General features: G+C 37.6%; 1 protein-coding gene across 2 annotated transcripts in view; it reads right to left on the reverse strand.

The window, feature by feature from the left end:
- Positions 1-16918, reverse strand: part of myt1lb (myelin transcription factor 1-like, b) — a 119137-nt gene that overhangs the window by 23749 nt on the left and 78470 nt on the right. For both annotated transcript variants that reach the window (XM_059520895.1, XM_059520896.1), the window contains 6 exons: positions 15680-16269; positions 12704-13142; positions 7994-8128; positions 4239-4329; positions 1302-1409; positions 896-1113 (listed from right to left, as the gene is read on the reverse strand). In XM_059520895.1, coding sequence (XP_059376878.1) covers positions 896-1113; positions 1302-1409; positions 4239-4329; positions 7994-8128; positions 12704-13142; positions 15680-16269 — 1581 coding nt within the window. The remainder of the gene's footprint in view (positions 1-895; positions 1114-1301; positions 1410-4238; positions 4330-7993; positions 8129-12703; positions 13143-15679; positions 16270-16918) is intronic.

The following is a 16918-nucleotide window of genomic DNA, read 5'->3' on the forward strand; positions in this document are numbered from 1 at the left end:
TGTAAAATGTAAGTAAAATCTTTGGTTTATCTTTTCTGTTTATTTTACAGTGTAGTTAGCTTATATTATGTACTTTCTGAGGCAAGTAAGTACACTGGACATACTGCAAAATAAAGTGCATGGAAACTCAGTATGTTATATCATGTCCTGTAGTCAAATCCCGGAAGAAAGGCTTGTTTATTATGATGATTTTGATTACTATGAGGAGATTTTAAATGATGGGGTGTTAAGGGAGGAGTCAGGATATAGGTGAGAGACGGAGAGACACTGCAATTTGACAAAAGACACAATGGGCCACAACCACCAGCTGGGCATCAAAGTGACATCTCCCACCGGGCGTCCTGCTGCCATCGCTCGCTATCTCTCTCTTCTGCCTTCCTTTTACTCCATCTTCTCCCCCCAGTCTGGTCATTAAAGCATGGCTGGGGATCTCACAGTCTTACGCACAGAATTGCAATTAGCAGCAGCCCCAAATCCAGACTGTGATTTGCCTAAACCTCCTCATTCATTATGCATCTGCCTCCAGATCATTTCCATACATTTCCATACCTCAGAAATACAGTGAAGGAAGATCTCGGAGGCTTTTCTAACAGGGTTTAGTTCCTCACAGAGCATTATAGTTTTTAGCTTAAAGTCCAAGTGATGAAATACAGCGGTGGTTCCTCTTCTAGAGAACTGACTTCATACTTTCATCAATGATAACTACCCACCAGGGTTATTAAAAATGTGTCCCCAAAAATATGAAATAGCACAACTGTTTTCAACATTGACAATAATAAGAACCATTATTAATAATTGCTCACTTATGATAAATGAGCACCATGTTTTCCCCAAACGTTTGAACAGTAGTGTATATTGATATGATAGCATAGATGTGTGAATGCTGTGGTCTTACCGTCATCAGTTTTGGGCAGTGTGTCCCGACTGTGGACTTTGGGTACAGTAGTGTGCCGTTTGCTGTAGACGTTGGTGCTGTCATAACTGTTGTAGTCAAAGTTGGTTTTGGAGTATTTCTCTAGCTCTTTGGCCAGGTTGGATCGTGGGGTTGAAGTGGGCACGTTGTTTTTATAGCCGTACTGTGGGATCTCCAGCTGTTTGACGAAGCACATGGGCCTGGAACAGATACAACCAGCAGTTCATGGTGTATGTTATGAATGCGTGCATGCATACTATCCATTTCATGAACATTGCACAGAAAATTAAACACAAATTGTTGCCTATTTAAGGTACTCAGTTTCCAGCTAAGAAGCAAATTGACTGCTTGATCTGTTGTGTCAGCGTAAGAAATGAGGAGCAGTTACCTGAGCACACGATCTGAAGCCTGGTTGGATTTGCCTCCATCACATGATTGATGTTTCTCGTGAGCTTTGGCCAGTTTCTCTGCAGCCGCTATTGGACAGCCAGACAGGCTGGATGAACAGAAAGAAATGTCAGAAACGTCTTCAAAAAGACATGACAACATGTGACAAGTCAGGGACGATTCATCCATCTTCATTTCTGTGTATTTTAAACTCATCACTGATATGCATCTCTTATAATCTGCTTTATACAGTATGAAGTCAGAATTAGAATACTGATGGACAAAACTGTGATCTGTAAAAATAAATAAATAAAAAGATTGAGCTCTCTTAGGTCTCTGTTGTTTCTTGTGCATAACAGCAGATTATGTATTAAATAATTTATAAAGATTATAAGAGGGAAAAATGAAGCTTTCTTTGAAGAAACTCTTCAGCTTCTTAGATCTGCCTCCAGAGAAAAAGGAAATAGAAAACATTTTCTATATTTTTTCGACACTTCAGCAAATCTATGCAAGAAAATAAGACCCAGACCACATTAAATTACGGTGAGGTTTGGTACCGTGTTGGGTCACCATTGTAAAACCAGATCAAAACCAGATATTATAAACTAAAGATTTCCTTTTGAAATTTTTCATTCGAGTTTCAATTATCAGGTTTATTTACACTAATAAACTTTATTCTAAGCTTAAGTTTCCTTTTAAGTTTTGAGTTCATACTTGAAGGAAGAAGAATATGTCAGTGGGGTATAAACAATTAACTGAATTCAAAGACAAAACAGTACTGTATAAGACAAAACAATACTGATTAAGAAATTATTATATTTTTCAAGTGTACAAGAAAAGTAACCTGAGAGCAATTCAAAGCTCCTCTAGGTAGTGCTATAATCTTGGATCACAGAGATGCAGTGGCTGAAGGTGTGTGTGAGTATTCATGGCATAAAGCAAGCTGCCAGGTTTCTATTGAGCCGTAGGAAATGTGATTTCCCTCTTGCAAGTCCAAGCGAGGTGTGTGTGTGTGTGTGTGTGTGTGTGTGTGGCTCTGTGGCAGCCGTATGGAGCGGGCTGTCTCCCCTGGTGAGGTGTCAGTGAGGGGCTAATGGCTGACGCTCCACACAGCAGCTGCTGAGAGGATTACTGCAGCACCCTCTCCAAATATCTGCATCAAACATTTCATCAGCCCACTACAAGCCACACGCAAAGCCTTCCATTGAAGAACATGCTGCTTTAATACCTGCTTGAGTCAATGTGCATTTGTGGTACTCTTTATTTTTCATCACTGTCAATCTTTTCAATAAATGAACGTAGTCCTGCATTGACGTCAGACATCACTAGCAACATCAAACAAAGATTCCAATCCAATTTTCCCAAACACACATCCATGTCTGGAACGTTCTGAGAAAAAAAGGTCGTCCCGCACAGTGCTGAGTATAGATTATGTAACTGATGATACAGAATCTCAACGCTGAACTGACTTGAGCTGAATAACAACATAGAGTTAGTAGAGCTGCTTATTGCTGAATCAGACATGTTTCATAATGAATGAACTTTACACACTCATTGAAATGAACCTACTGAACCGACTTGAGATGAAAAGTGACACATTATCTTACTAGTTGTAGATTTTGGATTTACATAATCTTTGCAGTTTGCATCATTGGTTCTGTTACTTTCTTGTTTAACACTGTAAAGCAGCTTTGAAACAATATATTTATTGTATAAAGTGCTATAGAAATAAAGGTCACTTGAGTGACCAGACTTAATCTGGATTGCGTAAGCATATTAAAAAAATTAAGTACTTTTAAATAGGTTGTATTGCCCTTTTTTATTGATTATATCACATATTATACATACAGTAAATTATACATAATCTTTAGTTGATCCTTAATTCAAATACTAATACATTTTATATTTCGCTTTACATCAACATGCAGGTAAACAAACAAACAAAAACAAAAACTAAATAAATGATTTATTTTTAATTTTATATTTTTATGATTTAAACATCAGTTTATCAACTCATGAAGCACCTTCAGCTCTTTCTTAACCCCAGTTTGGGAAACCCTGATGTGGTCATGTGTGGCTGCGGTGAAGAGCACGACGCAGGAACGGGAAACCACATATTTATTATAACTCTAACACAAAACTCAGAGAACTAGGAAGACAACCACATCACATAGACTGCACTGGACAAACGAACCAAGGCACAGACAACACTTTAAATACAGGACTAAAGGAGGGTAATGAACTGAACACACCTGAACCCAGTGATTAATCAAAGAAGAAGGAAAACTAGGTCACGGAGCACATGGGGTTAAACACACACACACACACACACACACACACACACACACACACACACACACACACATACACACACACACACACACAGGAACTTCATGTTGTTGATAAAAAAGAAAAAAAAAAGAATGGAATATTTTTTTTCTTATGTATGTAAATGTAAATACATTTTTATATTGTTATTCGAAAAACATGCTATACAAATCAAAGTGATAAACAAAACAGTCTGATTAGACTACTTAAAACATATAATATAATAGATTACATTACTAACTACAAGTACTGCAAGCACTGGTCACACCTTTGCTCAAGACTGAAGTTAAGGTTAAGATTCAAATCAATTATTTACATACTTCAAACAGTCAAGCTTACTCATAGCCTCTGCACATTCAAATAGTAGTAAAGTATTTTAACATAAAAATAAATGAATAAAATTCACATTTAATATTTAAGAACTTTAACTATAAATATATGGATGGATTAAATCAGAAACTAATGCTTTGTAACACCACAAACCCAAGATAAAACTGAAACATTTGCTGAGAGAACGTGAAAAAGTAGCCAGCACTGTGGTGTGTCTGACATAAAGATGCTAAGAATGAAGACAGAAGCGTTTCTCTCATCCAGATAGAGAGGAACTCACCTCCTGTGAGAGTTCCTGTTGCTGTTGACGTGACCCCGGCCCGTGCAGCCAGGCGTAGGGCACTTAAGAACATTTTCATAAATTGCAAGAACTTGACAGCAGGCGAGAGAAATAGGGTGGAAGATTAGGAGTTAGAGACCACATTTAGTCATCAGCATTAGTATGAAACACTCGTTCATTATCACCAGCATGCTCAGAACCAGAGACATCAAACAGCGGCATGCAAAGAACTGCTAATGGAAGAACAGTGGCATGCACATGCACCATGCATCACGAGTGATCCGACAAACAACATTCTATTCTATTCTATTCTATTCTATTCTATTCTATTCTATTCTATTCTATTCTATTCTATTCTATTCTAGTCATATAGCTAAAGGTATACATCAAGTATAAAAAGATACCTGAACAGGAAGCTAGTAGTATGATCAAAGTGCAAAAAAAATATATAGGAAATAGTAAAGCTCAAACCTTGCAGTTGTAAAACCTTTACAAACTTTAGTTTACTGAAGGCATCTTCAAAGTGTACTTTTATAAACAAAAAAGTGGGCTACAAGAAAAGTATACAACTAGCAAACTAACACTTTTAGTTGCATACACAAAGTTTACCACAGCTACACTTAAAGTGCCCTTAAAAGTTGGCCAATTCAGTCACAGTCACAATAAGTATTGAAATAGTATACATACAACTATACTACTAGTATACTGATTCTGGTATATTTACTGCAAAAATTGCATTAGAAAAAAATAATATTCTATAATGCTTAACAATAATGCTTAATTCCTAACAAAGCCATACCTTATAAGATAAATAACCTGGAAGAGGCTCTTCAGGTTCTATTCTATTCTATTCTATTCTATTCTATTCTGTACCGTTTAACTGGTTTTCCTGCTGCTAGCTTGAAGATGTTGTAAGTAAAATCTGATGCTGGATTGTGGATTGTGAGTAATGCAGAAAGACCCTGACCCTGACTGCATTCTCATCACTAGCTGAAGCCGTCAGCTAACGTTAGCTCATGCACACAGTCATCTGCTGTTAGGTGCGGCCGCTCCTGATCGTCTCAGCTCTGCATTTGTCTTTCATTTGCAGTAGATACAAGTTAGCAATCAATAAAAATCACTGCCCAAACACTGCCTCTCTCCGATCCCAAACACTATTATTCATCTGTACATGCCTATGTCTTCTCTGTCCATGACCGTCTAAACTCCCTGCCGACAGTAATTAGATTACTGTTCATTAGGACACTGGAGTGGGGGGCAGAGAGCGTGGGCCAGGGTTAGCAGACCAGGACTCTTCCGGTGCTCATCTTCATCATTATCCTTCACCCTCATCTTCAACATACTCTGACATGTTCATTACCGAGCAGCGGGCAGCATCCGCTACCTCCACTGACTGATACAAATGTCTGTGTATCTCAAAGCAAGCACAGCTTATTTTAAGGTTGTCATTTTGTAAAGGTGAGTGGTTTTACCTAATTCAAAAAAATATATATATATAAAAATAAATAAAAAATCAGTGCACCTTGATGCATTCAGATTTTTACATTCTCTTGACTATTGTCTTAAAATTGTCAAAAGTAACAGTTAAATGGACAGATCACCTAAAAAAAAGCACATTCTGTCATCATTTACTCACCCTCAAGTTGTTCAAGACCTGTACTAATCTCTGTTTTCTGCTGAACACAAAAGAAGATATTTGGAAAAATGCTGGCAACCAATCAATTGATGGTGGCCACTGACATCCATAGTTTTTATAATCATTATTATAATTGATTTATTTTTGGTAGTCAATGGCTACTGTCACCTGTGCTTGTCACATTTTTGGGTGAACTGTCCCTTTAATTTATTTGAATGGGTTTGTTTACTAAATTTAAAATGCCTCATTCAGCCAATAAATTCACACAGAATCAACTCGTTCAGAAATATTTAGTTATTAACACGTAACCTGATCTATCATTTTATTACACACACACACACACACATATATATATATATATATAGTTTTATAAGACATTTAATATGTGAGGTCAACTATGCTATTATTGTTCCTGCAGGTGCAATTATCGTACAAATCAAAAGCATCAGTGAAGTTTGTACCAAAAGATGAGCTATTAACATCATAACACAGCAAAGAACTAACAAGATTAAACAAAAGTCAGCGAAACAAGAACTCCTATCACAGTAACCACATGAATTATTCATGCTGCAATGCATGCTGGGAACTCACACACCTTTAACATTTAAGGAATCAAATTATTCAACATTGTTTGACAAATTGGGACAACATATAGGTGAATTCTGTTGCTCTAACATTTTTATGTAGTTTCAAGTAATTTACATTTAAATGCAAATTATGTAATACCTTATTGTATAATTTGTAGTGAAATTATACAACATTTCATCCATAATTTCCTTATGTAGTTTTGGTAATGTACATTAGTGTTTAATATTATATTGTGTTATGTAGTGTAGGTTTATTGCATTACCGATAGTGTCGTGTGTTATTGTAATAAAGTTTTGTTTTGGTGTTTATAACCCTGTGCACCATCACGTTTTATAGACTGACCATTTACAATGAATTCTGATTGACCATGTGATTTTCTAATGTGTCACCTTTATCATCATGATAATATATCAAGATATTGTCACTGTATATGACATAAGACAACAAAACATGGTCTTTAATAGAACCCCGAAGATACGATTGTAGAGAAAGAACAGAAACTGAGTGACTCCAATCCTTCAGTAAGCGTGTGTCATATGTCACCGTCCACACTAAAGTGATGGCCATCTAAAAACGCCCTTGCTGTGCCAACTCACAAACTGTCTTGCCATCTGGACACTTTAAAAGCAAATCTTTTTGTTAACTAATTCCAGTCTAAAGCCATCAGTTATTTTGATTTGCCATCTGGTCTTTGGTGAATAAAACACACAATTGTTGTATGTATTTTAATGAATCGCATGAAAGAGGTTTGCTCAAGGTGAATTCATCCCGTCTGTAACTCTTTCAGCAGATTATAATTATTACAGTTTATTCAACTGGATTTAATTAAGCATCTAAAACAAAATGAGAAATCTAACCAGCTTATTAAACTGGCCTCCATTAAGATAGCGTTGTAATTATCAACAGAAAGAATAAATGCATTCATGCATGTCTGATATTGTGATGACTGCTTCTCCATTGTGAGAAGTGTTCTCGTAAGCTGAAGGGTAGATGGATCATTCCTACTATGCAGTACGCTTTCATGTCCACATAATATATCATGTTAATACCTTCAGACCTGAATTATGTTCCAGGGCCACCAAAATATGCTCTACTTACTGTAAATTTTGCCATAAATGCTAATCAACAGAAAAAGGTAGATTTTAATGTTTTAATAGTCATGTCCTGTACATAAAATGAACGTGTAAAAAGTAGCATTTCGAAATATTTTGAATTTGAAAGTAAGTAGTTTTTTAAATTTCAAATTGCTAAAATCTTCAAAAAGTTATAGAGCTGAAAAAGTATTGCATAGGAATGTACAGTAATGTGTGTGTGTGTGTGTGTGTATGACAACATGCAGAATGAACAGAAGACTGGGTCCCACATACAAACACATACAGACACACACACACACACACACACACACACAGTCAACCAATGATTATGACCTCTTTACATAAATGCCAGCATGAAACATGACAAAGGTTTAAAGGACGGACGCAAGCACATGTGGCACTGAAGTATAGAAAGAGTGTGTACGTAGAGTGCTTACTTTCTGGAGGGACTCTGTCTTTATGAGGGCATCCAGACAGGCTCCGATGGTGCGGGTACAAACCCGTCACATGACCTGTGCTGTCACACCCAGGCGTTGGACACCGGCTCTCCTTTTTCCCTGACCGCGAAGAATCTGAACATACACACACATAGGATTAATTACTGATTCTTATGTTATACTGTAAATAAAAAAAATGTTCTCGTTCTGTCCAAGAACTGCCCACTTAGACAAGAAAATAACACTGACCAATAGGCAAAGCAAAACGCAAAGTTGTTTTGGCAACAACTGAGGATGAACAAATCTGAAATCAATGATACCACAATGATAGCCCAGTATGGGGAAAAGAATACAACAAACAAATAAATGAATATCTGTAAAAGTGCAGATGTGCAGTATATCTGACCTTCAAAAATAAGCACATTCCATTTTTTTGTATGCATTTTTGTTTCTTTGCTACCACATGCTTCAAGGTTTGATTCCATAAACCTGGAAATGATTTGATACTAGTGTTCTCAGGGCATGATGGGAACACCAGTGTTAATAAGTAGAGCAGGTTTTACTTAATTTTATAACTGTGATTCTTACTCAAACAATCATTGTAAACGTAACAAACAATTCCAAGTAAAATATACTTATAAGTTCAAACTGTAATTTCTACTAACTTTAATTGATTACTTAGTATTTTTTTTCCCTTTTCTTTCTTTTTTTTCATCTTGCCTGAACTTACTTATTCAATATAGAAACTAATTTTTCTTCACCACAGAATATTTTTTATCAGTTTATTCTGTGTTGCATCGTTCATTAATATATGGGGTCAGTAATATATATATATATATATATTGTGTGTGTGCGTGTGTGTGTTTGTGTGTATGTATGTATGTATGCATGTATATATAAAGAATTATAAAGGATGCATTAAAAGTGACAGTAAAGACATTTATAATATTACAAAAATATATCGTTCAAATAAATGCTGTTATTTTAATTCATCAAAGAATCGTGAAAAACCAACTATAGCATGGTTTGCACAAAAATATGAAGCTGCACAAATATTTTCAACATTGATGATAATCAGAAATGTTTCTTGAGTAACAGATCAGCATATCAGAATGATTTCTGAAGATCATGTGACACTGAAGACTGGAGGAATGATGCTGAAAATACAGCTGCACATCACAGAAATAAATTAAATTTTTCAATATATTACAATAGAATTGTAATTTGAACGGTAGTATAGCTGTGATCTTTTGTCCTTGTTAGTGTTAGTGTAGTTTGCACAGGCAGTGACTATCCTGGATCTGTGTATTGACTGAAGAGTGCATCTCTTCCAGAGCTATTGGCTATGTTTCAAACAGAGAGGGCACAAGAGAGTGAGTGAGCGAAAGAGCGAGTATGCTACTGTTACCACTGATTAAAATTTTAAGGATGGAGTAACTTGGTAACGGGCATCGAATTGCCTCCTGTATCAAAGTAAGCTAAAAACGGACAGGAATAGCATGCGATCATGTGAGAGACTTGGGCTCAATTTTGGTGAGATTGAAAATAGTTTGCAGAGCTACTCAATTTTGGGGGGGGGGGGGGGGGGGGGTGTGCTTTAAATAACAACTACTAAAGCTCTGCAACTGGAAACAAACATTCATAAATCGGGGTGATAATCATGAAAAGTGAAGGTAATGATTTAGCAAAAAAAAAAAGTTTTTATGATGATGAATTCAGTAGTTCAGTGGTTTTATTTTTAAACATTAAGAAATGAATTGTGTTTTGGGGAAGAGTCATCTAAAATGGTGTGCATGAAGTGTTTTATGGTTGTGGGTTGAATCCGAATTTGTGCACTTGTCTACAATATAGTTGCCGATTTCACTGAAAAAAAAAATATTAATTGAATTTACAATTTTTTTTATTTGAGATACATTTAAATAAACAAATTTAGTTGACTAACCTTCAACGTTTTTATTTTTTAAATGTAGCTAAAATAAATTGTTTGCAACCACTTACCATAAAAAAAAATTATTAAAAACAGAGTAATATATCTGAATATACTATTCATAAAACTGCATCCACTGGACATTTTGCAAATCCATGAGGTCAGGACACAGGATTTATGAATGGCAGTGAAGTGACATAACTGACGCTAGAAGCTCACTTGAAAGTGACAACATGATAAATGTAACACTTCCAGATTGCATTCATACAATACACATATATTGTAAGTGCAAATACAGTTTAGTAGTATTTAAAAATACACTTTTAAGATTTGAAGTACACTACAAGTGCATATTCGAAACAATAAAGGTAATTAGGTCGCACTTTATATTAAGTGGAATAATCTACTTATATTAAAATTAATAATTTGATACAATCCACTGTGTACATACATGTTTTTACAAATGTATTTACATACGTATACAAACATGTTTTGCAATACAATGTGAAAATAATAAATACATTGAACTTAAATGTACTTTTGATGTAAGTACATTTAAATTCACATAATGGAAATGCATTTCTTTTTCACAGGGTATTTGATTTTGTAAAATACTGTACGAGCCAGACATGTTCTTGACGGGTGCTGTGACTGTGAGATTCACCTTTGTGCATGATTTCTTTAAAATTCTAACCGTTTAATAAGGCCTGAATCCTCAGACTACTTTGCAGCCATTTCAAAAAGCCGAGGCGAGCAGAATACATATTAGAAAGAGCTGGATATTGATTGTGGCTCAGGACAAGCCATGCTTTGCATAGCAAATGGCCCCCATTACCATAGCGTCTGTGGATAATTAATGTGCAGTCAGTGGTCCTGCCGTTTGTTATCGGTCATACTGATACTGTTCAATTTCCATCTCCGCCTCGTGCCTTTTTTAAGGAAGAGCTCTTTCCATAACTGTCAGGCCTCCACACTTTTTATGAATCATAATGCCCCCTGGTTAGGCAGCGTCTGCCGCTATCTCTGCCGTGACAAGATGTTATCGCGGTGTAATGGCCGAGCGTCCCTCATTATTCTGCCATTAGAGAGATAGTGTCCGCCATGCATGCTGACCAAACGTCCTTTCAAGCGTGCTGTCAGCCCTTCCTCATCTGGAGAACAGCGGGCGAAAGTTCTCAAGGGTTTTTGAGGGTTTGTTCACCCAAAAAATGACACTTTTGACATAGTTTACTGGTCTTGGTCTCGAGACAATTTCTTGAAGGTCTTGGTATCCACCGCATTTGTAATCTTTTCTCATAATAAGGGGACTCTGGATTTCTTTTTCAAGACCAGTCAATAACTTAACTACAGGGATGTCACGAAATTGCTGGTGCATTGTCTGATTTAATGTGATTGGATGTTAAACTTCCTGCTTCAAATGCAACCAGCATCGTATTTCTAATTTAATTTAATTTGCTGCTTTTGTGCCAGGTCAGAAATGAAAGGTGCTGCATGTAAATGTATGTATTTATGTATTTAGTTTTTGACTGTTTTAAGGCATAATAATACCATGATATGTTTGCAGAGATTTAGAAAACAGTAAGTTCACATACTTGTTTCCTTGAAAAATAATGCTACAGAGAGGTATTCAACTTTGAAATGTACATTCTGTGTCAGAATATCTGATTTTGTTTTGGTCTGTGTGACTCCAACCACTGCCAGTTTACCTAAAAGGATTTCATCTCCCCAGGTTGTCAGTTGGCAAAAAACACAGTGTATTGCTGCCACGGAAGCCAGCAAATTAACTGGATCAGAGATCACAGCTTCTACTTGACCTAAAAAGTCTTGACATCCATCTAAAAAAGCTCTATGACCAAAAAGCAGATAAATCAGCTCATCAAGTTACAGTGTAAAACTAGTTGCCTTTCATTGTCAAATGTCCTCATTCCTGTTGCATGTCCTCAATCTGGCAACCCGTGTGAGCCTGAGGAGGAGGTGGCGGGAGAAACGACTCTCTCCAATATTTTGAATTTGGACTGCAGTACCCATTTCCACCACTAAAGGGGGATTGTGTCATGTATGTCACCAAAATGTATACAAATTCCCACTTAATTCAAGAAATGATTGGAAACGAAGTACTTGTTTCTTTTTATATTATAATTAACAATATCACGTGAGCAAGTAAGTGATTTAGAATTTTAGATTTTTTTGAAGGTAATGTTAAGTGTCTTGCAATTTATACATCAGTTTGCTCTATTTCACTGAAAATAGTTCCAAATTAATTTACAGCAGAACTGTTGTGAATCAGCTGCTTTAAAAACTGATCTTTTCTGCTTGTAAATGTCAGAGCAATATTTTCACTGTTTTATGGATAAAAACAATTTGTCAATCTGGCTCCTCTGTCCCTGGAAAAATAGAAATAAACCAGGAATTGGATTGAAGCCTCCTCTGAATATGCAGAACTAACTAATTTCCCTGTTTCTTCAGTGACACAGCTATATTTCCAAGCAGAGCTCCTCTCTGGGTTTATAAATAGGCAGCGTGAGCACAGACTGTGTCCCTGGGATGAGATTTGCTGTTCTCCCGGCCGTGCAGATCGCCATTACTTATGCCTGACAAGCTCAGCCTGTGATGTGGCCGTGCCGGCCTGTTTGAACAACATTAAACCACTGCTGTTTGCACTGCAGGCATGGAGATGTCTGAGAAAGCTTGTCTCAGGGTCAGTACGGGATCCCCTCTCAGAGCAAAGAAACACAGACAAATCATATCAAGGGCTGGTTGTGTGTTATGCAATATGAGATTACCTTTAAGGTAGTAGGGCTTCTTTAGACCATCATGGTGGAGACGTGCCTTCCGCTGCTCCGCATAGCTGTGCCTCAAACCATCCTCATGCAAATGCAGTCTATCTCTCCTGACTGCTTCCGAAGCCATTTTTTCCCGCAAAGCTTTTGTCCGCTCCGTTTCCAGTGCTATTGCCTTCTCCAGCAGGGACAGGTTGCCTTTGGTCATGTCGAAAACATCCTCTGAGCGGTCCGACGTGACGGAGGTGGTGTCTTCATCACAGTCCTGGAAGCCTCTGTGCTCTGCGGCGCAGCTGGAGAAAGTCTTGGAGCATGGGCTGAGCTGCTCCTCAAGCTTCATCAGGTTGACCATGTCAGAGTAATTCCGCTCAAGGACGCTGGACTCCTCAGGGCTCTGATGCTGCTGCTGCTGCTGGGCCTCTTGGTAAAACTGATGAATCTCCTGTTAGGGATGCATATACTTCAATTAAATGGTAAACTGTTAACTGACAGTAAGATTTCTAACCAATGAATACTGCTGTATCTGTTCAAAAGTAATAAAAAAGTAATTTGTTATAAAAAAAATGTTTAAAGTAATTAAAAACCAAAGTAGAAGTTGGAAATTCCAATTCTCAGACGAAACCTTTTACTGGAACATCTCCTCAAGCTGGATGAACTGCAAATAACTCCAAATCCAATATGGCGGCTCAGCACTCAACATGAGTGAACGATAGTAATATATATTTTTATTGGCACGTCTGTGGACATGATATTTCAATATGTCTGTGCAAAATACAGCTTTTTATGTGTTCATAAAATGACTGGTATTGCTATCAGTTGGATTTGTCATTCTTGGTTTTACGACTTGTGTGTACTGGAATGTGATGAACTCTTGTGTGACGCCAACACGCCATTCCCATTTCTGATATCTGAATTCCAACGTAAATGGAAAACATGTAGCTCCTGAAATATTAACGTAGTGCCAACCGCATTTACAAAAATTGTGTATGTATTGATGTATTTAAACATGCATTAGAGATGTGTCTCTGTTCTGTCCAAAGACATTTATAATAAGTGGACATGGCAACACTGAAAGAAGGTACTCTGCTGAGCAGCCTTCCAAATGTAAATAAAACACAATGCTTCTGTCAATGATGGTTTAGTTAAAACTGTCAAACATAAGAATCTTTGATCCATGTAATATTAATTTGGTCAAATATAGCAAACACTAAACATGCAAGATGCCAGAATGTTGCTGCAGTGTCAATCATCACAATTTTGAGATCGAGTTCTGTTCTGTACACACAAGAAACAGATACTTTAGGGGATTCGCTCCTGTATTTAAATCTGGCTGACTGTCATCTCTGAAACTTCACAGTCTGTACATTGCCTTTACTTAAAATTAAAAAGGAAATTAAAAAAATGCTGCAATTTACAGGACTGACAACCACATTCAATATTTAAGAATACAATTTTTTACTAGTTTGCATATTTCGACACAAGTCTGTCTGCGCTTACTCACCTCACCAGCCCATAGGGCCTAAAAATGCAGATCATGTTGCCAGATGTTACAAGGAAAAACAATCCCCAAATAAAAGTTAAAAAGTCTAAATGCTGTATTTTCGGGGTAAAATAATAATAATATTGTCACAAGCCACAGCTTCCCACCTTAAAAACTCTATACAGTAGCTCACTTTATGAGAAAAGGCCAAACAACAAGCTTAACTCAGGAGAGCCAGATCCCCACCCCCAATCATGTACACTTTCTACAGAGGCACCATCGAGAGCATCCTGACGAGCTGCATCACTGTGTGGCATGGCACCTGCAACACGTCCTGCCGAAAGACACTGCAATGCATAGTGAGAGCAGCTTAGAAGATCATTGGTGTCTCTCTCCCCTCCCTCCAGGACATTTATGGAACACGTCTCACCCACAAAGCCCTCTGCATCACAGGTGATCCCACCCGCCCGTCTCACAGCTTCTTCAGTCTGTTGCCATCAGGGAGGAGACTGCAGAGTCTCCAGGCCAGGACCAGCAGACTGAAGGACAGCTTCATCCACCAGGCTGTCAGGAAGCTGTACTCACTCCCTAACTTGCCCCCCCTCCCCTCTTCTGCCCCAGGCACCAGTGAACTATGAACCCCCCCCCCCCCCCCCCCCCACTAATATACGATGACATGCACCAGTCACTTTGTGCAGCATTGGTCTGCTCACTACCTCATTCTCCATGGAACTGACGTCATTCCACTACCTCATCAGTCAGTTAAATAAAATAACTGCTCTTGAGCCCTTTGTCACTTGTCACTTTAATCAGACTTAATAAGATATTTTTAATAAGGGATTTATTTTTTTGCACTGTTGTTCACTTCATTGATTTGCACTATATCTGTCATTTGCCTTGCGCTGCTTTATTTAACTTAATTTTTAATTTTATTAAATGCCTTTTTTTTACATTCCCTTATTGTATAGTTGTATCTACATTTTATATTTGATCTAGATTTTTTTAGGCTTTAATGTTAATGTTATCTGTATGCACCGGGGTCTGAGAGTAACACAATTTCGATTCTCTGTATGTATGTACTGTACATGTGGAAATTGACAATTAAGCAGACTTGAACTTAAAGACGCTTATAAAAGGGGGACATGGCAACACTACAAGAGCAAGCACAAACAAAACACAGCACGCTCTGTAACAATGCAATTTATGCATGTAGAAATATACGCATTATGGGAACAATCATTATGAATGTTCTCTGAACAAGGTGAAGTAGTTGGTAGTTAGAACATCTAATAAAAACGTTTCAGAAAAAACTTCACTTGGATGATACATACTGACATTTTTTGGAACTTTATGAAAGACCAGCTAACTTTAAATGAGCGCTCTATTAATGTTACTGGAAGAATGCTTGCTCATAACTTTGCCAGAACATTTCCCAAAGCTCTAAGAACATTCAAAGTTAGCTGGGTTAACATAAATAATTCAAAACCAGATATCCCTACCTGCTGGTTATTGATGAGCCGCTCGGCTGGTTTGGTCTCACTTAGCTTGCGTGCCAAGTCAAAGCACTGGTTGCGAAGACACTCCAAACTGCTCAGACAAACTTCTTCGTCACTTTTCTCTGCCATCTGACCATTAGTGGTGTGTTTACCACTGAGTCCATTACCCATGGATCCATTTCCATTTAGATCGCAGTGCGTGTTCTCGCTCCCATCATCATGGAATGGCTTTTCGTGGAGGTTTTCTGAGAGCATGACTCCGTGACCCTGCGCCAGGAGCTTTAGAGAGTCCACAGTCTCCCTTACCACATCACTGTTTACATCTAGACTCAGCTGACCTTTCCTTGAGCCATCCACATCTTCATCTTCTTCATCTTCCTCCTCCTCTTCCTCCTCTTCTGCGCTGTTTGAAGAGTTGCTGTTCATCTCGGACTCAGTCATGGCCCGATAAGCGGCGTCCTCTGCGATCTTGCCCAGGTTAAGCAGAGATTTGGCCACCAGTTCATCATAGTTGTCATATTCATCATTGTTGTTGTTGTCCTTCTCCATGGAGGGGCTTGTCCTGCTGGAACTGGAATTCATATGGTCACTCTCTGTAAAGACAAATAAATGATCTTATACCAGCTGTAGCAGCTCAACAGACAACTCTTGCTTCAGCTGCATTATACAACACAAAGTTTCATTCCATACCCAACCACTTGTTTGACTCTGAACCATCCTTGCATCATGGCCATAAGCACATGAATGCTCATATATATACAAATTATTGTCTGTTGTTTATACTATTAAGCAGCTCCCCAGTGAGTTTCATGTTTTTGCTAACATGTGACCTCAACAAACTAAACAGAGGAAATGAACCAGAGAAGATTTTTACGTTAAAAAGGGCAGAGCCCCAGAGCCATACCTAACATCATCACAGACCTATGGGAGTTCAAAGGTGACAAGCCAGAGCAGAACTTTTCTAGAAAGTTGTTTTGCGCTCGTAAGTGAACTCCAAATTATCTTTGTTTTGGCCTGATTTCATTCAAAATAACATCCCACATGTTCATTCTTTGATTTTGTTTTAAGTATGTTTATTTTAATATTGTTCTTCCCAAAAAATAGAAATGGCCCGATTTTCCTTCTAGTGATAGTGATTAGTGATTTAGTGTTTAGTGACGTGACATTCAGCCAAGTATGGTGACCCCTACTATAAGTTTATTTGTAATAATGATAGGCTGGTTCTATAATCCAAACTTTATG

Source organism: Carassius carassius, chromosome 32 (assembly GCF_963082965.1).
Source record: "Carassius carassius chromosome 32, fCarCar2.1, whole genome shotgun sequence".
In the NCBI taxonomy this organism is placed as follows: domain Eukaryota; kingdom Metazoa; phylum Chordata; class Actinopteri; order Cypriniformes; family Cyprinidae; genus Carassius; species Carassius carassius.